Source organism: Narcine bancroftii, chromosome 1 (assembly GCF_036971445.1).
Source record: "Narcine bancroftii isolate sNarBan1 chromosome 1, sNarBan1.hap1, whole genome shotgun sequence".
Taxonomy (NCBI): Eukaryota; Metazoa; Chordata; class Chondrichthyes; order Torpediniformes; family Narcinidae; genus Narcine; species Narcine bancroftii.
The window spans coordinates 418,472,708-418,498,792 of record NC_091469.1 but is presented as its reverse complement, the minus strand read 5'-3'; the positions used below and the strand labels follow the sequence as shown (position 1 = coordinate 418,498,792).

Genomic DNA, 26,085 nt, shown 5'->3' with positions numbered 1-26,085 from the left:
CAGCCCTGCCCCTCACCACCAGTGTCCCCCCCTACAGGAGGTAAAATGGTGCCCGTGTTACTGAGGGAATGACCACAGAGATGCCCTGCATCCCAACTCCTATACTGAATACTTTGATTTATGATGGCCATTATGCCAAAAGCTCTGTTTACAACCCTATCCACCTGCGATGCCACTTTCAGGGAATTGTATATCCAGGTCACTCTGTTCTACAAATGCAACATCTCACATTTCTCTGCATTAAATTCCATCTGCCATTTTCCTGCCTATTTTTTCAGCTGGTCCAGATCCCTCTACAAGCTTTAAAATCCTTCTTCGCTGTCCACCACACCTCCAATCTTAATGCCATCTGCAAAAATGTTGATCCAATTTACCTCACTATAATCTAGATCACTGTTATAAATGACAAACTAGTCACAGGCCTCCAGTCTGAGAAACAATCATCCTCCACTACTCTCTGGCTTCTCCCATCCAGTCAATGTCGAATCCATTTCACTACTTCATCATGAATACCTAGCGTCTGAACCTTTATGACTAACTTCCCTTATCAAAGGCCTTTCTAATGTCCATATACCCAACATACACAGCTTTTCCTTCATCAACTTTCCTGGTTACCTCCTCTAAAAACTCAAAAAATTGGTTAAACATCACCTACCACACACAAAGCTATGTTGACTATTCTTAATCAAATTCTGGCTATCCAAATAATTGTATATCTGATCTCTTAGAAACCTTCTAATAATTTACCTATACTGATGTCAGGCTCACCAGCCTATAATTTCCAGGGATACTTTTGAAACCTTTTTTTAAACAATGGAACAACATAAGCTACCCTCAAATCCTCTGCACAACACCTGTGGCTAAAAACATTTTAAATATTTCTGCCAGAGCCCCTGCAGTTTCTACACTAGCCTCCCTCAAGATCCGAGGGATTATCTTGTCAGGCCCTGGTGATTTATCCACCCTTATTTGCACTTCCTTCTCTTTAATCTGTATCAAATCCATGACCTCACTGCTTGTTTTCCTTACTTCCCATGACTATGTGCCTGTTTCCTGAGTGAATACTGATGAAAAAAAATCAAAATTGACCAAACACAATAAGATCAAGATGAGCGAACAGAACAAAAGAATCTCTTGGTAAACACATGGTCAGATAGTTCAAATTCAATCTCAGAAATGTCTTCATAATAATATTATCCAAACCCAAGATTTTCAAAAGATTTAAAAGGACATAAAAGATAATTCAGTGGATAAAGTTGATCACATCATTTTGGATTGTACACATTATTTTAGCTTTAATCTTTACTTTAGAAATTAGACACTTCAGTTCCTGAGAAATAAAATGTCAGGTGAAAAGTAATTGGTTAGCGCCTGACGGTGAGATCACATATGGCTTACTTTTATCCTAAAATATCGATGTTGCATGTCTTATGGTCTGACATCCATAAATTGAACATGTGGCATGACAACATTGTCAAAGGGTAAGGATTAACACACTGAATACAATCAATTCTAATGAAATATATCTCAAAGATTCAAGTTTAACCAATGACAAATTTGGATTTATTTCTGTTTCTAGTCAAGATAAGTGAGAAAGAATTTAACAAATGTTTATTCCTCTAGCAATAAATTGTTGTTAACAGTATACAATATTGCCCAAACAATTAATCATTCAATAATAGTCCAGGACCAAATAAAGTAAAAAGTGTCTGGTTGTACAACAATTTATTATAAACAGACAATATCTTGAGTAAATGTACTGAGAAACTACAGACTATAATATCTTAATTTTCCCATTGAACTAGTTTATTATTAAAATGTTGCTTTTTGTATTTTCTTTCTTGTGGATAGAGTATGTGAACCCACACAAACCTACGGGTCCAGGTGCTCAAGGAATGTGCAGCCTAGCTGAAGGGGGTCCTAACACACAACACCATCTCAGTACAGTAGTCCAATGGCCCCACAGGAATAAATGCAGCTTGCATCATCCCAGTGCCCAAGAGAGTGATGGTAACTAGACTAACTGACTACTGTCCAGAGGCATTGATGTCTATGATCGTGAAGGGCTTTAAGTGGCTGATTATGGAATACATCAAAGCACACCTTCCAGTGACGTTAGACTTGTTCCACTATCCAAACTGCACAGATAATGCAACAGTCTTGACCCTTCACTCTGTCCTGACCCACCTAAAGAACAATGACTCATATCCCAGGCTTCAACTCAGCGTTCAACATGATCAGACCTCAGAGACTGGTAAATGAACTGTCCTCACCAAGACTCAAAACCCCTCTTTGCAACTGGATTCTGGACTTCTTGATGGAAAAACCATCTCGGTTTAAGACAATAAGACCATAAGACGTATGCAGGAGCAGAAAAAAGCTATTCAGCCCATTGAGTCTACTTTGTCATCTAATCATGAGCTGACTAATTTTCACACTCAGCCCCACTGTCTAGCCTTCTCCCCATAACCTTTGATGCCCTGATGAGTGTAATCCATGAACAATTTGTTGCTGAAAGTACAAAAGGCAAATTTTAAGGAAAACTATTGATTCAAAGATATTCCTGCAATTCAAGAAATTTGCAGAAATGCATGAAGTTTTAACATGTTTTAGCTTTACTTTCCATTCAGAATGTCAATATATTTTTCAGTGATCATTGGTTCCCAATGCATTTGCTCATTTAGACCAAGAGGCAATCGTTAGATTCTACATTTACAAAAATCCACTCACACTTTCACAAAGGAAGACGTTTCCAAATGAGTGCAAACCGAGGACGTCTATTTTATCTGGGACCTCAATCAACTGTCAGGGAAGGATGACCTTTAGTAATCATAAAACCACTAAATTCCAGTTCAGATGACAAAGGGTGTAAGAGAGTGAAATATAAACAACAATGTCTCCTGAGGGAAAAGTTGAAATTAATTTGACAGGAGCACAATTGACATGTGAAAAACTGAGCTTTGGAATTAATAGGTCAAATTTACATAACATTGAAGAGTATTGTTGAAATGTCAGTATTAAAATATATTGCTGCAAAAATCTGTATTCTCAGTTTTTTTAAATTTTTCAATTTGGATTATTTTTATTCACCTTCAACCCTTAAATTAATATTCTAGTTTGTACTGGAAATTTATGGAATTATGAGCAGTGTCAAGAAGGTGTGCTCGGCGCAGGACCAGATAACATAACAACATAAGAAATGGAAGCAGGAGGGACCATCTGGCCTATCAAGTCCACTCCGTTGTTCCATAAGATTAAGGCTGATCTGGCCATGGATTCAGGTCCACTCACCCATCTATTTCTTGCAACCCTAATTTCCCTTATTATCTAAAAAATCTAACAGTGTCCGAAATGCATTTAATGATACCGCTTCTGCTGCCCTCTGCTCTTTCTCCCATTACCTCAGTTCTTTTCTATTCTTCCCCTCCTACCTATATTAACCTATCAAATACCAGTCTGGGCTCCTCCGCCTTCCACCCTATCTTTTTATTTGGACATCCGACCTATTCCTATTCCTAGTTAAGAGATTTTGGCCAAAAACCTTGACTATTTATTGCTTTCCATGGAAGCTGTTTGAACTGTTGAACTCCTCCAGGAATTTACGTGTCTACAGCTGGTGCAAGCAAAGTTTGAAAAGAATGCTGGGTTGATTCCCTCATTTAGTCAAGTTGATTGTCATCTTATTGTGCAAGTACAACCCAACAAAACAACGTTCTCTGGTCCTTGATGCCAAACATGCAGACACACACTCAGATATAACACACATAGAGACAAACAAGATGAAGGGAAAGTATTTCATCGATACAAACAAATATAAAAATAAATATTGCTTCACAAATATGAGAGTCTCAGATTGTTTGTGTGACCAGTTCCTTTGATCATTCAACATTCTCACTGCCAGATGGAAGAAGTTATTCCTCAGCCTGGTGGGGCTGCCTCTGATGCTCCTGTATCTCTTCCTCGATGGGAGCAGCTGAAAGATGCTGTGTGCAGGGTGGATGGGATCCTCAATGATTTTGCGTGCCCTCTTCATGCAATGATCCCAGTAGATCACTTCAATGGGAGGGGAGACTCCAGTGATGCTCTCTGCCACTCTAATGGTCCTGTGGATTGACCTCCGATACATTTCTCTGCAGCAACCATACCACACAGTGATGCAGCCGGTCAGAATGCTCTCAAAAGAGCTCCTATAGAAGGTTGATATGACGGCCGGTAGTCTAGCCTGATGCAGTCTTCTCAGAAAATATTGTCGCTATTGCACTTTCCTGACAAGTGAGGAGATGTTGAGTATTGACGATAGGTCACTAGTTAAATGAACTCTAAGGAACTTGATGCTCTCCACTTCCTCTACTACAGACTTGTTGATGTGTAATAGAGGGTGGTCATCCCTGGTCCTCTTGAAGTCAACAATAATCTCCTTCATCTTGTCTACATTGAGAATCAGGTTGTGACTCTCACATCATTTCACAAGATTTCCCAGCTCTTTTCTGTAGTGCAACTCATTGTTGTGGTGATGAGACCAAACTTGATGATGCTGTTAAGCTAGATCTGACGATGCAGTCATGGGTTAGTAGCGTGAACAGGCACGGTCTGAGCACACAGCCCTGTGGTGTGCCAGTTCTCAGCATGACGGTGATCAATGTTCTGCTACTGACCCTGACAGTTGGTGGTCTTTCCATTAGGAAGACCTGGATCCAGTTACAGAGAGGGGTGTTGAGTCCCTGCAAGGCACAGAATTACCTTATCAGATTATCCACTATGATCAGGTGGGAGGCAAAAGAAAATCTATAAAATGGGTGGAAATGAGTGTACTTTAAGGCATGAATGGGCAGTTTTACTCCAGATGCACCAGCTGGAAAAGGCTATCCAATTATTTGCAGAATACAGCCCGCAAATAATTTATCTTTAATTCCCATTTTGGAGTTGCACATGAACTCGGTTATGAAAGCAGGAAGAACATGAATTGTTAGGGTGCATACATATATAGAATATCAGATGGAATCAAGTTGCTTCACAGAATAGTGTTACCAGGTTGGAATGAAAAAAATTATTAGTCAATCTGTCAGGTGTCAGATGATAGAAATCAATGAAAATGAAAATCATTGAAATAAATTACAAAATATTACTAATGTCAGAAATAAGACATGGCCATATTGTTATCAGGGGAAAATCACTTGACAATTTGTGAATATGATCAAGTGGAATTTCCTTCCCTGGAAACTTTGGGGAGCAGTTTTTTTTTCTGGATTGGGTTTGTTCACCAACTCACATAATAACAAGTGCTATCCAAGAATAATCTTTCTGTTTATGGATGAGAATCTTATCAAAACAACCAAAATTCACCATTTCCTATAACCTGTGTATTGTGTACTCAGTTCAACTGAGACAAGGTGTCAAAATCTCACAAATGATCCATCTTTTCCACAATGTGACACTCACCTCCCTGAATTGTCTCTGTTATTAGAGTGAAACTTTTATGTTCCACATAACTATTCCAACTGTTGAGTAAATTATCTTTTATATTTGAAATGGCCAGTCATCTTTCGTTCAGGCACAACAATTACTAAACTTTATTCTGAAAACTGATTTGATATTCTGAAAGAGCAACAATCAAGACTTTTAGGAAAATTTCCTTTCTCCAGCACTGACTTTCGTTCTTGCTGTTTGAAGTTGTCATCTGATAATGGAAAATCCACCTTCAATTTAAATCTACAAATGTCTTCTCCTGGGAAGTACACGTAAGCAACAACATGTTCATCTTTCTCTGTTTCAGTACCCTTAATTACTGGCAAAATGCAGGAAATGGAGGTACAGCTCAGCCACAAAATATTGTAGTTTTAAAAAAATTCACCTGCTTTAGTTAATATGAAAGTTCTCATTCCTTACCTTACTTCTGACCCCATTTAAGCAACAACATAAAAAAAAAATTAGAAGTCTAGATATCAAGTTTTTTGGTAAAATGGGAAAGAGGAACCTGGAATCTTCTGAATAGTTTATCTTAATGAGATTTTCAAGATCATAAATTCTTGCTTCCACCTATAAAAGTTGACCCAATTGTGAATGAAGCAACCAGAGTCATTGCCGTGAATAGTCAAAGATGATGTACATCTTAATGCCAGGCTTTTGATTAGTTGACTTCCTCTTGATGATCCAGAGGAGTTTCATTAATTTGTTTTCATTCTCCTAACCACAAGGTGCAAACACTTTTAAACCTAATGAGCAGGTTCAGTATCACATGGACAGTATTGGCCTTTTTTTACTCAAGTTTCCACAAACAGGCTTTCAATGTAAACCTATTTTCTGAAATTTTGACCATCATAGGTATTCCTTAAATCAATTAGTTGTATTGATGTGCAATTTACCCTTCAGAAAAATATCAAGTATATTCTTTCACACAATTTGCTACTCATCTCACACAAACACTGTGACCTGTGTGAAGTTAAGATTCATAAGTATTGATCAAGAATTCAGGGAGTAAAATATTTGAGACTGTCAGCACTCATTGACATTGTAGTGCAAAAGTGACAGCAATGCTGGCATGCACTGACATTGAAATCCAGAACCTGCAGATAGCAATCCCCTGCTCCTCACTGGATGCGCAGTTGCAATCTTCTGCAGATGAAATCCTTTACAAATCACTGACTTGTTATGATCTAACTATTTTGACATTTTTCTCACAATGAAAACAATGATAAAGTGCGGTCTTGTTCATTCTGGAAAACAATTCTTTAACAGTGCACCAAATCTTTACTGCAGCTAAATAATCTTTTAGCCTGGAATGATTAATGCTATAAGAGCAGAATTATAAAACCAAAGAATAAAATACAAGGCACAGATTTTTAATTATAAAAGTAATAAAATATTTTGGTCTCTTATTTGTTTTTCATGAAATTCATAGGAATATCTATGCAATTTAAATGTTTTCTTTGTTTGTTGCTTTTTAAATTGTCTCTTGCTGTACATGAGAGTTCTTCAAACTGATGGCTGATTAGCTAGCTTCCTCTCTATTGGAAACTGTAAATCCTCTTTCAAAACTGAAATTGATGTCAGAAAAGAGGAAAGATAAACTTTGGCTCTCAATAAATTGTGGTGATATGTAATTACACCACTAGGTCACCGGGGGTCATCCTGGTGACCTTGTATATAAAGTAGTCCAGAGCTACAGTCTAGCCTTCCAGGTTCGTCTTGCAGAGAGACAAGACCTCTTAGTGTACATATTAGTTTATTAAAGCAGTCTTATACTCACACTGCTGATGTGGTTATTGTCAGTACATAAATCACTCTTGATTAGGTTTTGTAAGATGAGCCTTTTCTTGCTGTTTTGCCCTTGAACAGATAATGCAACTACTGGGTGTGGTACAAATATTTTTAATATCCAGTAAAGGATCTTTGAATTGAAGTGTCAATTCTGCTTTGCCTTACAGACATCCTGCCTGAAATGCTGAGCACTTCTAGCATTTTCTATTCATAATTTCAAATTCATTAAAAAAAATATTCCACCTTATATTCCTAAATTGCATCCTCTCTTTTTCTCTCTTAATTTGTCTTTCTTATCCTCTCCTATTCCGCTTTCAGTGCACATGCTTACATTAAAATACATATCCAAATTTACCATTCCTAATTAAACTATATAATCCCATAACTGTGAAGGTGAGCCCTGAACGAGAAAAAAGTTGGCCTTTGTCATGATACAACATCATCCCCCCGCCCCCCCACCCCACAATATTTATGGTAGGACAATAATTGCCATTGGATGGAAACATAATGTCCCTAAATGAATGACACGCACTTGTTATCAATGTACATTTCTGCAGGGTATGATATTTGATAATGCAAACTACTCATGAAATGCAAAACCAAATTTAACAATTTATTGTTTTCTTATGCAGGACAAGCAGGTTAAACGTTTGTCTTATTCCTACAAAACATTAACAGCAAATGACATTGCTCAATGACACACTGGTGTCTATAGAGGGAACCACAAATAGGCTGACCGTCTGTTTTCTCTGACAGGGTTAGAATATATCAAGAGGAAGCAGTACAACCTGAACAAAAATAAGACATTCTGCATTGTAATATTTTCACTGCAGTTTAAAATTTTGAAACACAGCCTTGTGTTCTCATAAGTCAGACATTAACAAGTCATCAGCCGATATGAGTGCAATGAAAATGAAAATCGGGTTATGTGCAAACAGCTACCCAGTTGTCAGCAGCCATTTTATGCCAGTGTCAACTCTATCCTCACAATTTGTATGTTGCTAATTTATCTGAGTGAGTGTAAAAAAAGGCAAGAATCAAAAGCAACATCAGGTATACATGTCACATTAATTTTATATATATATATATGACAGAGAAAAAGAGAGACAGAGAGATACACACATGCATACAAAATGCCTTTCCAAGAAAAGGCAGCAATTAACCGGTCCATCCTTAGTTCAGCAGTTCATGTCATTTGAATCCTTATTTTCCCTCTATTGACTTCATGTTTTTGATGTAATAAATAAGTTCCTACCTGGTACACCTGGTGGCATTTTCAAATATTTTCCATTAAAATGTTGAATTACTACTTCACATTTCTCAGTGGACTCCATTCTAAACACATAAAATGAAAAAGGGTTTGTTACTTCCCTAATGCATTGACTGACGATATAGAAACATACTGTACTTTATTTAGAAACATAGAGTACTTTATTTGGAATATATTTTCAATCCAGTTATCATGAGTGATGGTTTATAACAGTTCTTTCCAATTATAAAGACACTACTGTTTCTGAGCTGTAGTGCATCACTGTATATTTTCTAAATTATTCATAGTTCTATTTCTTACATTTATAAAGACAAACAACTCTATGTGGATTCAAGCACAGATTTGTCAGTCCAGCAACCTATTCTAATACATTGGCATGATGTGTATAATAAATGCATCCATTGGCAAAGTTTGTGATCACTGACCATTTACCAACAGTCTATGAAAATCTATATGCAAGTTCAAGGAGACTAGGTTATATTATAAATTCAATTAACTCATTTTTCTTCCCTAATTTAAAAGGCTGTAGACATATTGAAAAGAGTTCATTAAAGAATAATAGGGAAAAGTACAACAAGGGACATTTAAATAAATCTTGGTGTTAAAAGACAAGGAGATTGAGAAGTAACTCTATCACTAGGGGGCAGCATGCTTAGCTTAGTGGTTAGTGAAATGCTGTTACAGCACCAGTGATCAGGGCTAGGGTTCCAAATCAAGTTCCATGCATGGCACAATGCTGACTGTAAGGAATTTTTACATTCTCTCCGTGTCAGTGTGTATTTTCCCTGGGTGCTTTGGTTTCCTCCCACTGCTCAAAAAATGTACTAGGAGTATAGGTCAATTGGGAGTAATTGGGTGGCACGGGCTCATGGGCTGAAATGACCAGTTACTGTGCTGTATGTCCAAATTAAATTTAAAATTTTTTAACAATAGACCCGTGTAGATAGTGGTAACAATAACATTTCCCAAGATGGCTGTGTCTGTGTTTGGGTTGTAGGATCCGAGAAACAGCAGACTAGCACTCAGCATCAGAAATGGGAAGAGCACCTCCTCCCCCCCGTTGAGAAGGAGAAGCATAGTAGTTGGCCCTCCAAGATGGTGACAATGACAGTGAACCAATGAGGGGCTTAGTGGCTGACGCAACTATACAGGCCGCAGGTGGCTTGCGGTCAGAGGGCCTGCATGGGCTGCAGGCTACTGGATATTGGCTCATGTGAAGCAGATATTGAAGGAGAGATTTGAAAGGGTGCTGAGGGCAAGAAGGACCTTAGTGCACAGTTTCAGCCAGGCGGAAATTTGACCAGTACTACTGGTAGAGTGGTGTTAAGGAAAAGGGATAAAGGTATCTTAAAAAGATATGTTGAAATAGTTTGTTTTCATCAAAATTATTTTTATTTCATTCAAACTTCAGGAAAAGAAAATGTGCTGGAACTTAGAAAAAAATATGCAGATTCTGAAAATATGAAATAAAGCAAAACCAAAAAAAAGCTGGAAATATACAGCAATAAAACACTTACAAAATGTAATATTTATGATCCAGAACCTTTTATCAGAATTGAGAAAAATGAGAAACAGAGTGGTCTATGCATCAGAGAAGGAGACGGAGGAAACAGACTGGAACCCAGGGAATTTCTTGGATAGGATGAAACAATGTGACATTTAAAGAACAGCTGGAAACAATTGAATCTTCTTTTTTTTCGTAATGTGATGCTAGCACAGTGAAGTCTGTACAATATTCTGTCATTTCACATTCTGGGAGGTGGCAAGCAGTTCATACTATACAAATGAAAGAAAGGAAGGAAAAACGATTGCAAGCAAAAATAGGTAGATCTGTACAACCAGAAAAAGTTATCTATGGCTTGAGTCCAGAATTTTGCACTGTATCTAGACTAAAGATGAAGTCTTGCTGCTCATACTTACATTGGGCCTTGCCACAGCAATGCAGGAGGCCACAGCCAGAAAAAGTCCAAGTGGAAGTGGTACAGTGAATTTAAATACTTGGGAAATAAATTTTAGGGTGACTCCTGTGGTTTGAACATGGGAAATTGGTAAAGAAATGATCCAATCTGCAATCTGGACCGATCCTCTGACATAAACTCTCACCCTGACCTCTCTCACCCTCCCTTTCCATCTCCTAACCTTTCCCTTTCTCCCTTGAATCCCTCCAACCCACCCCCACATCCTCCACCCTACTGGCCCCCCACACCAACCTGAACCTGGTCTTTACCATCCCCTCCTACCTTCCTCTCTCAGAGATAGAACATTCTGTCCTCACTAGAGGCCTCAGCTTTGTCCCCCTTCACTCACACCTCAACAAGTTCCATGCATGGCACAGTGCTGAACTCTTCTTCTGTCAGCTCCATCTTGATGCCTACTTCTGCAAACAGGATTTTCCACCCCCAATTACAGACCCTTTCTCCTGCCTTAAACCTCTTCCTCCTTCTGGACACCTCCTTCTAGCCTTCTGTGTACCTTTATATTTCCATTGACCATTCCCTTCACATTCTAATCTCGCCATCTTGGAATGCCTGCCCCTCCACTCTCTCCACATTAACCTCACCATCAAACCCACACATATGGGTGACACTGTTGTATTCTGGCACACTGACCCCTGTCTGTCTGAAGCCAGACAACAACTCTCACAAGCCATCTCAGAATTATCCCTCCAACACAACTCCACCAAAGGCAAAACACAAAAATCTGCAGACACCGTGGTTGAAGTAAAAACACAAAGCTGGAGAAACTCAGCAGGTCAAACAATGTTCTTTATTTCTTCTTCTTTGGCTTGGCTTCGCGGACAAAGATTTATGGAGGGGTAATGTCCACGTCAGCTGCAGGCTCGTTTGTGGCTGACAAGTCCGATGCGGGACAGGTAGACACAGTTGCAGCGGTTGCAAGGGAAAATTGGTTGGCTGGGGTTGGGTGTTGAGTTTTTCCTCCTTTGTCTTTTGTCAGTGAGGTGGGCTCTGCAGTCTTCTTCAAAGGAGGTTGCTGCCCGCCGAACTGTGAGGCGCCAAGATGCACGGTTTGAGGCGATATCAGCCCACTGGCGGTGGTCAATGTGGCAGGCACCAAGAGATTTCTTTAGGCAGTCCTTGTACGAGGTACAATGTTCTTTATATAGTGAAGGTAAATATACATACTGACATTTCAGGCTTGAGCCCTTAATCAAGGTATGGGAAAATGACAATAGGCATCCAGACAAATGAGTCAGGGGGGAGGGGAGGTTGCAAGGCAGGAAGTGATAGGTGGAGAAGGGAGGGAGGAGACAGCAAAGATCAAGGGGAGGAAGAATGGCTAAATAAAGAGAGGGAGGAGAACTGGAAAGGGGAAGGGAAGGGGGGAGAGGAGATCAAGTTAGCAGAAACTGGAAAAGTCGATGTTAAAGCTATCTGGCTGGAGGGCACCCAGATGGAAAATAAGGAGTTATTCCTCCAATTTGTGGGTGGTCTTGGTAAGACAGTACATAGGCCATGGACAGACATGTGAGTGTGGGAGGATGACACAAAACTGAAATCGTTGGCTACTAGGAGGTCTCTGTTCTGTTGCAGATGGATCAAAGGTGCTCAGCAAAGCGATCTCCCAATTTGCACCCAGTCTCTTCAATGTAGAGAAGGCCACAAAGGGAGCACTGGATGCAGTAAATCAGTCCTGGGGATACACGTGTGGCTTCACTTGAAAAGCCTGTTTGGGTCCCAGACCAACGTGAGGGAAGAGATGTGGGCATAAGCATGCACCTCCTGCAGCCACAGGGAGGGTGGTGGGGGGGGGGGGGGGGGGTGTTGGAAATATGTGCTCGAGGGAATCAAGGAGGGAGCGGTCCTGACGGAAGGCAGAGTGGGGAGGAGAGGGGAAGATGTGTCTGGTGGTGGGAACCTGTTCACCAAAGCTTATCAAAATACCACCTCCTTCTAGCCTTCTGTGTACCTTTATATTTCATCATTTTTGGTTAATTCCTTTCTACAACCTCCAACCTCATATTTTCCCTGCTCCACACTGCCTGGTTCCACATCTTACCCAAGATCCACAAAACCATTGTCCAGACAGGCCCATGTTTTCCACATGCTCCTGCCCCACCAAACTGGCATCTTCCTATCTCAAGTTTTTTTTTTGTCCCCTGTCTAGTCCCTCCCAACTACACCTGATATGCTCACAGGACAAGGTCTTCCATGTGAGATCACCTGACATGCCATCCTTCTTCAAAAATGTGGCTTCCCCTCTATTACCATCAATGCAGCCATCACCCGCATAACCTTTTATTATCCGCACATCTGCCCTGACCCCCACCACCCCCACACACAGCAAGGACAGAATTCCCCTTGTACTCACGTACCACCCTACTCTGCATCCATCATCCTCTGCCATTTCCACCACCTAGAGCATGGTCCCAAACACATCTTCCCCTCTCCTCCCTTCTCCTCCTTCCACAGGGACCACTCCCTCCGTAACTCCCTTGTCCACTCCTTTCATCCCACCAATTTGCCACTGGGCACCTACCCATTTGACCACAAGAAATACTGCATTTGTCGCCACACCTCCTCCCTCACCACCATTCGAGTTTCTAAACAATCCTGCCAAGTGAAGTAACACTTCACCTGAAAATGTGTAGGGGTCACCTGCTCCATCTGATGCTTCAATTGGGGTCTCCTGTACATTGCAAAGACTGGACGCAGACTGGGAGAGCACTTTGTTGAGCTCCTCGGCTCTGTCGGTTGCAATAGCGGAGACCTTCTAGTGGTCATCCATTTCAGTTCCCCACTCTATTCGTGGCACAGGTGTGGCCTATCCCCTGCACCTCTCCAAAGGAGCACCATGTACGTCGCCAGAAGATGGGGACAAGTGCGTGCCCAATGTCACCCTCATCCTAATGACCACGTTAGTGTGTGGCTGCATTAGGCTGTGCATGGAAACAAAGTACGAGGGCACCAAGAGCCATTAATTGCTGAGTTTCTACCTGTCCCAGGTATTGTGAAGGATAAGCCTGCCTCAGTGCCCTGCAATGTCTCAGTTGGCTGGAATTTGTCACACCACCTATCCTTTGTGGAAAAGTTTTTTCCAGAACAACACCTTTGATCACAAGGCCATCAAGCAGTGGTCCTGCAGAAACTGAGAGATGAGAACTTGATGGATGTAGTTGAATGGTACCCTGAACAGATCGTCCAGGTCATCTGGTGGAATGCTTCATTGCCAGGGCTCACAAACAAGCACCAGCACTTGGCCTGGCTGCTGGCTGGTGGTGAGAGGAGCCCTCCCAGTGAGATCCTTCTTGTACAACTGGAACATCACCCTCTATGCATGTTGTCCTCGGGACGGCTACAGTGGAGTGGAGACTATTGCCCATCTCTTTGTTAAATGCAGATTCACAAAGAGTGTTTGGAGAAGGACACGGGGTTTTGTCCCCAGCGGCAGCGTGACATAGGACTCTGATGTATGAACACCTGGTGACACCTTTTGATTCCCATATCCAGAACAGCTAGAAGACCATCAACTCGGTGAAAGACATTCTTTATTCGGCACAAAACCTGCTGGTCATTCAGTATACTGGAACCTTGGCCCAAGAATGCTGCCGACTGGTGCACTCCGGGCTTCAGGAATACGTGCTGAGGGATGCACTGAGGCTTGGTGCAGCCAATGCATGGGCGCTGTGGGGAATGACCATAGTCTTGAGTTCTCTCAATACGGACACTTAGGGGCTGAGACTGAGGGGAATCCACTCAACCAACAAGGGAAAGGGGTGGAGGGGGTGAAGAAAAAATATGAGGAATCATACCGATGATAATGGGGTTGGAGAGAAGAAATGTAACAATGTAAATTGATAAGAATGTATATACATATTGCCAAGATAGGTAAACTGGTTGACCGTTTTGAGTTTTGTGTGCCCGATGGAGATGTGGCGGGGCTTCAAGACAAAACATTTTGGCAGTTTCCGCAAAACAGGACGTCAAGCGCTGAAGAGCTGGCTCTGAATGGGCAACTAAAGCGGCATCGTCTGCAAAGAGTAGTTCACGGACAAGTTTCTCTTGTGTCTTGGTGTGAGCTTGCAGGCGCCTCAGATTGAAGAGACTGCCATCCGTGCGGTACCGGATGTAACCCCACATCTCCATCGGGCACACAAAACTCAAAACGGTCAACCAGTTTACCTATCTCGGCTGCACCATTTCATCAGATGCAAGGATTGACAATGAGATAGACAACAGACTCGCCAAGGCAAATAGCGCCTTTGGAAGACTACACAAAAGAGTCTGGAAAAACAACCAACTGAAAAACCTCACAAAGATAAGCGTATACAGAGCCGCTGTCATACCCACACTCCTGTTCGGCTCCGAATGATGGGTCCTCTACCGGCATCACCTACGGCTCCTAGAACGCTTCCACCAACGTTGTCTCCGCTCCATCCTCAACATTCATTGGAGCGCCTTCATCCCTAACGTCGAAGTACTCGAGATGGCAGAGGCCGACAGCATCGAGTCCACGCTGCTAAAGATCCAGCTGCGCTGGGTGGGTCACGTCTCCAGAATGGAGGACCATCGCCTTCCCAAGATCGTGTTATATGGCGAGCTCTCCACCGGCCACCGAGACAGAGGTGCATCAAAGAAGAGGTACAAGGACTGCCTAAAGAAATCTCTTGGTGCCTGCCACATTGACCACTGCCAGTGGGCTGATATCGCCTCAAACCGTGCATCTTGGCGCCTCACAGTTCGGCGGGCAGCAACCTCCTTTGAAGAAGACCGCAGAGCCCACCTCACTGACAAAAGACAAAGGAGGAAAAACCCAACACCAACCAACCAATTTTCCCCTACAACCACTGCAACCGTGTCTGCCTGTCCCGCATTGGACTTGTCAGCCACAAACGAGCCTGCAGCTGACGTGGACATTTACCCCCTCCATAAATCTTTGTCCGTGAAGCCAAGCCAAAGAAGAAGATATACATATTAGTCATAATAAATCCCTACTAATCTACCCCCCCCCCCTAAACAAGGTGATCTGTATATATTGCAAATACGAATCAAATGACGGCCCCCAGACACAAGACAGGGAATCCCTGGAGCATCCGCACCACTTAAATCCTCAGATGATTATAATAATCCATGAATGGGCCCCACATCTTATCAAATTTAGACTTTGGTTCTTTAATATTATATCTATTTTTTTTCTAAACTTAAATAAGACATGATATCATGTCACCATTGAATATGAGTGGGTGAAACATCATCATTCCACTTCATCAAAATTGCTCATCTAGCCATCAACAAAGCAGAAGGCTAGGATTCTCTTCTGGGTTGAGGACAGAGATAATATCCTCTTTTCGAGAAAAAAACAAATAAAGGAATCAAAGGGCATGGTTCTAATTTAGTTTTAAGAATCATTGATAAAGCTTGGAAAATATCTTTCCAAAAATGTTCCAAGTTCAGACACTCCCAAAACATATGAATCAACGAAGCTTCAAAAATTTTACACTTATTTCATATCAGGATAAAAATGAGATCATTTAGCAACAGAGATATGTATCACCTTAAATTGCAAACAATACTGAATACAAAATGAAGACTCGTTGATCAAATTAAGAGTTGTGTCCCAATCCACATTTGAGAATGCGTTATTCGAATCATGCTCCCAATCGTTCTTAATCTTGGTCATTGAGGCCATTCTTAAATCCATTAATTATAAATATTTAATATTGGGGGTGTTAACTACAGATCATGGATCATATCACAGAACAACAGGATCACATCAGAGAAATAAAAAGTATAAGGAATTTTACGTGTATTATTTGTTTAATTTTTGTATTCAATATTATTTTTGGACATAGTATGAGTTATGCTTTAATTATTATAATTATAGGATTTGATGTCCTGAATGAAATAAGTTATGTAATAATTATGGTTACGCTTCAAAATTGCAATCAATGTATATGATATCATTTGATTTATGCTATCATTTAGTGTACCTTGTGTAAGGGATTTTTGTTAAACTCAGTAAAAATATTTTAAATAGAAAAGAATGTATATACATGACTGACATTATGAGTGTAAAAAGACTTGAACTCGTGTTTGTAATTTTTTTTCCAGAGACGTCGTCTAATGACAATGTATAAAAATGACAAGGTTCCACAGTGTTGGTAATGATGTATGTAAAATGTACATTGATGAGAATGTATAGATATGACTGACATTATGAATGTAAAAAGTCTGGAAGAGTTTTCTTGTTATGTAAATAATTTATTGCATATAAATTATATTTTTGGAAAATAAAAATTCAGTACCCCACTCTGATGTATTTCTCCATGGTCTGATGCACTGCCAGATTGAGACCACTCTCAAATTGGAGAAAAAAAAATGACTCAATCTGTCTGGACAGTGTCCAACTAGATGGCGTTAAGATCAACTTCTCAGATTTCCATTATCCCCCTCTCCTGGCTCTTCCCTTCCTCTACCCCTTTTTTCTCTTTTCCTCCTCAGAACCTAATAGCCTGAATATGCCTGGGATTGTCTGATCTCAGAAGCTAAGCAGGCACAGGACTGGTCAGCACTTGGAGGGGAGATTGCCGAGGAACACCAAGTGCTGTAGGTTTCTGGACAATGTTGCAGCTCTCTGAATGCCTTACAGTAGACAAAAGTTAAAAAGAATTTTATGTATGTTACATTCTAAATGTAATATTACGTGACAATAATGGAACCTTTATCTCTCCTCTCTTCCAGTTCTGCATTTAGAGAGTCACCCGTCCCCCAATTAATCTCACCTTTCCTTTCCTGTACTTTTATCTATATCCAATTATTGCCTTTTGTCTGTTGGCCTGTGCTCCTCCCGCCCCCCCCACCCCACCCCCAACTGTCCTTTCCTCCCTTTTCCACCAGCTTTTTAATTCAGGAGGCTGCCTGCTTTTTGCTTGCACCTTGAAGTCTCAGGCCCAAAACATTGGTTATATATCTTTATCTCCCATGGGTGCTGCAAAACCTGCTGAGTTCCTCCAGTATTTCTGTGTATTTACTACAATTACAGTGCCAGCAGACTTCTGCGTTTTTAATTGATCTTCACTTGGTTCCTCCAATGTGGATGAGGCTATATTGTGAACACTGATTGCAGTAGACTAGATTGTTAGTCAATTTCCACTTCATCTCCAAAAACTACGTGGGTCCTTCATTGGTAAGGATGAAAGAATAGGTGTTGAACCTCCTGGGGTTGCATGGAAAAAAAGAAACTGTGTATAGTGGGAGAAAGCATGACATTAACTTGTGGCCAATTTATCCAGTGAAGGTGGAAAGCCAAATTCATGTCCTGAAACTCAACAAACTCAAATAGACTTCTCATTAGCTTAACTTTGTGGGTGGCAAGTCAGTAATAGCGAGCATTGTTTGAAGTTTTGATTGAATTTTTTTTGCTTTAAAAATTAATGAGTGTATTTTATCAGGAAATTAATAACCTGGAGATTTAATCAATTATAATTTGAAAATGTTGAACGACTCTACCAAGCCTGATCACCTTAAAGGTTTTAATTTAAATTAGTAGCTTGTGTCAGGAGGGTAAGCTAAACTTAACGATAGGTAAAACAATACATCACCTTTAAACAAATGGTATTTTTATAATATTAATTTCCTTACATTGGAATTCAAATTTACATCTTAGTAAGTTAAAATGCAAGAGGGTTGTTAATGTTTACGGGTTGACATTGTAAATATTTTCTTATCTTCATTGATGTCTCTGAACTGTAGATATGCTGTTGATAAAGAAGAATGGTGGATGTACTAAGATTTAAAGAAGGCAATAAATAACTTCTGTCTCATGATACCTGTATAAACTGAAATATTACAGTGTATGATGTGCTGTATCGATGCACAAGAACAGTACTCAAAGCAAATGGGCCTTTTTCTAGTTGGCATGATGTAATGATGGGTACTTTGTTCTGAAACCACTTTTATTCTTTGTATAAATTTCTTAGATGATGGTAGGTTTGTTAAATTTGCTGATGATGCAATAACCAGGAAAGTAGAACTGTGAGAATGTGGTGATAATGTAATTACACCACTAGGTCACCGGGGGTCATCCCGGACCTAGTGGTGTACATATCACCACAGAGGATATAGGAGGCAACAAGTTGAAGATAGGTTAAGTGAATAGGGAAAATCAAGCAAATAATGTAGGAAAAGATGACTGTTCATTTCTCTCATCTTTCTAAACTCCAGGGAGTACAGGCCCAGAGCCACCAAACATTCCTCATGTTAATTCTTTCCTTGCTGGTTTCATTCTTGTGAAACTCCTCTGGTCCCTCTCCAACACCAGCATGGCCTTCCTTAGATAGAGTACTCCAAATATGGACTGACTAATGCCTTATAATGTCTCAGCAATACATCTTTGCCTTTATATTTTAGTCACTTGAAAATGAATGCTAACTTTGCATTTGCCTTCCTCATTACTGACTCAATCTGCAAGTTAACTTTAGTGAATTCTGCACGAGGTCTCTTTAGTCCCTTTGGACTCCTGCTTTCTGAATTCTCTCCCCGTTTAGAAAATAGACTCTGCTTCTTTATTCCTTCTACCAAAGTGTATGGCCGTAAACTTCCTTATCGTGTATTTCATCTGCCCATTCTCTGAAAGAAACAGAAGCTTAGAATATTTTAAAGGCAAAAACAGAAAGGAATTGAAAGGTTATTGCAAATAAACAAGTATGTAGAGGCAAGGTTACAATCTAGTCAATCATTGATATTACTGAATTGGGGGTTGAGTGGCCAACTCTCCTTCAAATTTGAATGTGGTAAAAAAAAAGTTGGAATAGATTTTCTGGCAATCTCTCACCATAACCTAAGGGTAAAAAATCACCTTAATCCCTGGAGAATTACTTCAAATGGCCATAAAATAATCACACAGTTTTGATCAGTTAAAATACCCTCTCCAAGAGGTTAAAACATTGGCACAATTTTATGAACTCTTCAGAGTTTGGTGGTGCAGCATCATATCTTAAATGGCCAGCAGTAACATCGACAAATGCCAGGAAAAGGGTGTAAATGATTTTCATTGGGTTTCTCTTGTTTCTGCTAAGTTTATTTGTGGAAAATCATGAAGAATATGAACGCCTAGGTTCAAAAGAGATTTGAAGATAAAGTAGAGAATTCTCGGAAAGTAAATCAATAAATTCTAACTTCATGAAATTTTGAAAGTCCAGTTAATTCACTTAACATCACATAATTAAGAAAGTATTGCAAAATAGATAATAAAAAATTCAGTCCATAATAAAACCACTAAAGCAGCAATCAGCTATGTGGTTTGCATAAATTAAAGCATTAACACAATTTGTCCATTCATCATTTTAGCAACGTATTTAAAATGCACTATGATCTTATTAAAATAATTGACAGAGGAATACTGTGCTTGGGAAATATTTGATATTACACTCTGAATTCAGTTGTCATTTATCATGGGATCACAATAGCTGGTTGAAAAATTGGGACAGATATGTCTTTCTGTTGAATAGAAATATGACAGATGTGGATCCTGGGCTTCCTTCTGGCAGTTCCCTATGCTTCCACTGCAGTTCTCTGCATTTCAAGGTAGCTAATGAGTCCTATGCAAAATTTACTAACTCTGCCTCAGGTGGGGGAGGGGAAGCTTGTTGGTGGATGGGTGAAGACACAAAATGCTGCAGAAGGTCAGCAGGTCAAAGAATATTTTTTTTGTAGCAAAGATAAAAATGCAAAACCAATGTTTTGGCTGAGCCCTTCATCAAAATATGAGAAAACGATGGCAGGCGTTCTATCAAAAGAGTGGGGGGGGGAGGGGGCTGGCAGGACATGATAGGTGGAGAGATAAGATGGAGACAGGAACAATGAGGGGGAGGAGGGATGGCAGGATCTGGATGGGATACTACATAAGGCCATGAACAGGCACGTGAGTGCGGGAGTGCGACTCAGAATTGAAATGTTGGCCATTAGGAGGTCGCTGTGAATGCAAATGGAGCGGAGGTGCTGAGCGAAGTGATCTTTCAATCTGCAACCGGTCTCTCCGATGTAGAAAATGCCACAAAGGGAGCACTGACCAGATGCAGTAAATAAGTCCTCTGGATGTACAAGTGTTGCTTCATGTGAAAGACCAGTTTGGGGCTCCGGACCATGGTAAGGGAAGAGGTATGGGTGGAAGTATTACACCTCGTGTAGGCACAGGGGAAGGTACCGGCGATAGGTGGGGAGGGATCAGTGCACGAGGGAATCGTGGAGGGAGTGGTCCTTGTGGAAGGCCGAGAGGGGAGGAGAAGGAAAAATGTGTCTGGGGGTGGGATCCTATAGTAAGTGCTGGAAATTCCGGCGGATTATGTATTGGATGCAGAAGCTGGTGGGATGGTAGGTGAGGATGAGGGGATTCCATGTTTATTGTGTCTAGGGGCAGAGGGGCCAGGTAGATGAGCGGGAAATGGAGAAGACTCTGCCTTTTATCTTTGCTGATTAATTGCAGCTCAATCTGGCAGACCTAGTGTCGAATCAGTGATGCACTGGAATGATACCTTGCCAGGTTGGTGCTGGACTGACCACACTTTGTGATTGCCCTCACCTATCTCATGAATGGCCCACAGCAACAGAGAGCAGGCAGCGGGATGTCAGGAGAGAGCAGGATAGCAGTACTACTATTAAAAAGATTTTTCCTGTTCTCTTACTTGCATGTTTTGTCCAAGTTTTAAATACTTACCTGTAAATACACCCAAAAAAAGGTACACAAACACATCCTTTCCCTTCATGGTGTCAGAATGTCAGATTGCCCCTTTTACACAGACATTGTTCCAGCACTGTTACTACCTCTGCTGCTGGAAAAAAGCCAGGATTGGAATGACCCCCATTCCATATCTGTGCTTTTTACACAGCAGATGTAGCGTAAAAAAAAGCTGCAAATATCTTGGAACAAAGTGGCTGTGTAAAAAAGCCTAATAGAGTCATACAGCATAGAAATATGCCCTTTGGCTCACTGTGTTAAACTTCATATGCAAAAAAGTCACGTTATTCCCCGATCACATAACAAAAAAAAGGCAAATTTAACTTTTATGCAGTGGATGGAAAAGGCAGATCGCACGGTCCTCTTAGGCAGAGGAGATTCCTGAGCCAACTTCTGAAAGTGAAGGAGGCCGGGCATGTAGTGCACTGGTGCTGCCTGCCACTGTGATGTGGAACATACGTGCCAGGAAGTGAAAGTGTCCTATAAACAACAATGGTGACTGAGGAGATCTGTTTGAGCAGTCTCAGAACTCCGGCAGATCTTCTACACATTGTAATCTCCTTTTTCGCAGATATGTACTTTAAAATTCACGCTCTTGGGTCACTGGCTAAAGATATCGTCATGACTTTATTTGCCATCCCCCTTTGGAGTCGCTCGCAGGAGGTTGAACGACCGCTCCACCTCTGGCACTACCACCGTTGGGAGAGGGAACTCAGATCATGCTGGACCCGCCAATCCACCTTTGGACCTTTTATGCAGGTAAGTGGAGCGTTTTAAAGGCTGAGGAAACCTGTCTTTACAATTTGCTATAAAAGGGCCTACAAATTCAAACGGACACCTCCATGTTAGGGTAAACTAACAGTGACTAATTAACATATGAAAGATCTTTGAACAGTCCTTTCTTCAGTTAGCTAAAGATTGCTTTGGTGCTTTAGAAGTGTCTACCATTGCTTAAAAAAAGGAGGTGCCGAGATAAGGGAAGTGCTCCACATTCATGTTTTACTTCTCATGTGATGTCAAGCATGTACTCTGACAATAAATCTGAACTTAGGACTTCAATTATCAGGTACACAGAGAGCATGATTTATTTTCACTGAAGTGCACAGTCATAGAAGCAAGGTCTCAGTGGCTAATTAAAGTCAGGAGGGATTGTGTGAAATCACAACACGTTTGATTGAATCAGATTTAAACTATTTCCCTCCTGACGCCTTTTGCACTTTATTTTACATTGCAGTGTGGATATTAATTGATCTGTACTTATATAACTGTCATCAAGTTCCACAGAATCTTGTGAACTCCTGAGTGACAATGTGCCACCACCCAGACCTACCTATTGTCAGCTCACTCACCCATTTCTGCTAAAATGAATCATAGAAACATAGGACACGCTATCACAGAATCAGGTCCTTCAATCCTTCTAGCATTTTTCTGAACTATTACTCTGTCTAGTCCCAATGACCTCCTCCCAGACTATATCACTCTATACCCCTCCCATCCATGTACCTGTCCAATTTTTTTAAATCTTAAACTTTAAAACTGAGTCTGCATTTATCAATTCAGCTGGCAGGTCATTCCACACTCCCACCAATCTCTGTGTGAAGTTTCTCCCAAAGGTTCTCAACCTTTTTCTTTCCACTCACATACCACTTTAAGCAACCCCTATGTCATCGATGCTTAGTAAAGGATTGCTTAAGGTGGCGTGTGAGTGGGAAAGGAAGGTTGAGAATCACTGCTCTAGACCCAATTGTTACTGAAATATTTTGCTTGAGAAAAATTGTCTTTGGCTCATTTCCTTTCAAGTTCTGAAATTGCACATAAACCCCAACCAACCAATTTTCCCCTGCAACCGTGTCTGCCTGGCCCGCGTCGGACTTGTCAGCCACAATCGAGCCTGCAGCTGACGTGGACTTTTACCCCCTCCATAAATCTTCATCCGCGAAGCCAAGCCAAAGAGGTACGATTAAAACAGTGGTTTTCAAGCTCTTTCAAGCTTCAATCTGTAGCTTGATCTGGCATTACCTCTTGGTGTCCCTGATATCTGGAAATCTTGCAAGGATCATAGTCGTTTGACTTGATGGCCTCAGACCTGGACTTAAATAGAGGGTGGACCACCCAGTTCAGCCATGGTTTCCAGTTGGGGAACTCTAGATTGTCTTCTTTGGGATGCACTCCTCTCTACATTTGATGATCTCTATCATGAGAGTAACATGCTCGAACATAGGAACATAGGAACGTCATCTATATCTTCAGAGCAGTGGTGAATGACTTTCTTTATTGGATCTTCGCATTTCAGCTTCTGTTTATAAGTGGGAAGGAAGAAAACAGCTTGATGATCCCACTTCCCAAAATGTGGAAAGAGGATGTGGATATAATTAATAGGAAGGATGAAAAGGAACCATTAAATGCACTGAATTGGCTGAAGGGGCTATATACTGTAGCACATTTGCAGATACAAAGATAGGTGAGAAAGTAATTGTGAAGACAAGACTGGAAAATGGATTTCATCCTTTTCTTGTTTGCTAAACTCATTTGCTAAACTGTCTGGATGCATCACAATTTTTATGTGAACTGTTCTATCCATGACTGTTAGAAACTGCAGAGTTGTGAATTCAGCTCAGACCATTACACAAACCAATCACCCTTCCATCAACACTATCTTCACCTTCTGGCACTTCATAAAAGCAGCCAACATATTAAAGGAAACATTACATCCTGTTAACTCTGGGATGTCTCCTCTTCCATCATCAGAAAATGCACACGTTTGAAAACACCTAACTTCAGATTCCAGCACAGTTTCTTTCCTGCTGTTATCAGAGTCTTGAGTGGACCTCCCATTATTAAAAAATTGCACTGTTTAACCATACTACTCTTTAACTACTTTTTAACACTATACTATTCACTTTTTTTATTGCAACACTGTACCTGATAATTTTGCTTTTATTATTGCACTACCTTACGTACAATGTTTGCGATTTGTAGCTTATCGTTCAAAACAAAGTTTATCAATGTATCTCAATACACATGACAATAAACAATTCAAGAATTCACTTCAATTCCTATATCATGCAATAATCATGAATCAGATTCCAAGCCAAAAACAAAATTGAAATTAACCAAAATCTTGCTTGAAACAATGTTATGGATTATACCCAGAAATGTGCTCTAAAAAGTAATCTGCCTGGTTCTTGATGGACAAATACTATTTAATACTGACCTTTAGTGGCAAGGAAGACCCTTAAACACACACTTCAATGTAGATTGAGAACAAAACTCAATGGTGCTTTGGAGAAGACATGGAAATAAAGTACAGAAAAAAGTAGAATAATTCAACGCCTTGTGCCAACTCCACTACTCAATGGCTGGTCTTCCCTACACAAACACCATATCCCTGATTCCTTCAACATTTAAAAATCTGTTTATATTTATCTTGAATATACAGAGTAACTGATCGCCACATGCCTCTTGAAACGTGAATTCTCCAGATGCACCATGTTCTGGGAAAATAAATTTCTCATCTCAGTATGAATGGTTGATTCCTAGATTTGACCCTGTGGCTTCGGGTTTTAAAAAAATCAACATTGTGTTCATCCTGTCAAGTCCCATAAGACTTTTGACTGTGCCTCAATTAAAAGACACCTATTTTTCTTTGAACTTTAAAAGAGCACAAGATTAATCTGCATTGATTCACCTCATAAAGTAAACTCACCATCTCGGGAATCCTTTGGCAGGGAAAAATAACTGAACATAATTTTCCAGATGTGGTCTCATCAGTGCTCTGGATAAGAGGAGCATTCACTCAGTTGCAGAAGTGAATGAGAGAGTGCTATGATTAATTTAATGGATTGCTGAAGTCCTGATGCAAGCGTTGGATGCCAGACCAGGTGCCTGATGCGTCAGGAGTACAAGAGACCTCCCACAGCTACCATGAAGAGAGACTGGCAAGATGTGTCTGGGATTTTGTCAGACAGGAATGACAAACCCTCAAATTTGGAGTACTGATGGAAGAAAATTCATGATCTTAAAAGATGTGATGAGGTGAGTTTGAGACCAACAAAAATACTGCCTGTACTCAGACAGAGACATATACAAACAATCACTCCTTCCATGTGTCTGGTATTTTTCACCCTTTCCTACACCATCCTCACACCATGATGGATATTCTATCCTCTCTACTAACCATAGTCAGAGTAGAAATAGCAAAATAGTTAGAATGAATATGCAGCTTGAACAGTGGTGCAGGAGGGAGGATTTCAGTTTCTTGAAGCATTGGAACTGGTTCTGGGGCAGATGGGACCAGTACAAACTGGACAGTCTACATCAACGTCCTGGGGAGATTGTTTTCTAGTGCTGTTTGGGAAGGTTTAAACTAATGGGGCAGGGGGGATGGGAACCTACAAAGAAAGAATGAGGAAAGTGGTACAGAGACCAAAGATAGAGTTAGAAAAGAAAAAGAAAAATAGAGGGTAGAAAAATCAAAATCAAAAGATGCAGAGGTCACTTGATTCTAAAAGGACAATGAGCATAAGGGCACTTGATCCAAATGCCTGTAGTATTAGAAACAAGGTTGGAGAACTTGTGGCGCAAATCAATACCCAGGCACGTGATTTAATGGCATCTCAGAAACGTGGTTGCAAGATGGGCATGATTGGGAATTAAACTTTCAAGGGTACTAGGTAGTATGAAATATAGACAGGATGGTAAAGGTGGTGGGGTGGCGCTCTTAATCAAGGCAAAAGTAAGAGATGATATAAGATCAAAGGAACAGAACGTTGAGTCCATCTGGGTAGAGATTAAGAATAGTAAAGGGGGAAAAAAAATCACTGTTGGGAGTTGTCTATCGCCCACCAAATAATAATAGCACAGTG

At 40.6% G+C, this 26,085-nt stretch overlaps 1 protein-coding gene across 9 annotated transcripts in view; it reads right to left on the bottom strand.

Annotated features, from left to right (window-relative positions):
* LOC138751586 (RNA-binding motif, single-stranded-interacting protein 3) overlaps window positions 1-26,085 on the bottom strand; it is a 1,523,265-nt gene that overhangs the window by 222,059 nt on the left and 1,275,121 nt on the right. For all 9 annotated transcript variants that reach the window (XM_069914047.1, XM_069914050.1, XM_069914051.1 and 6 more), the window contains one exon: window positions 8,513-8,592. In XM_069914047.1, the coding sequence (XP_069770148.1) occupies window positions 8,513-8,592 (80 nt within the window). The remainder of the gene's footprint in view (window positions 1-8,512; window positions 8,593-26,085) is intronic.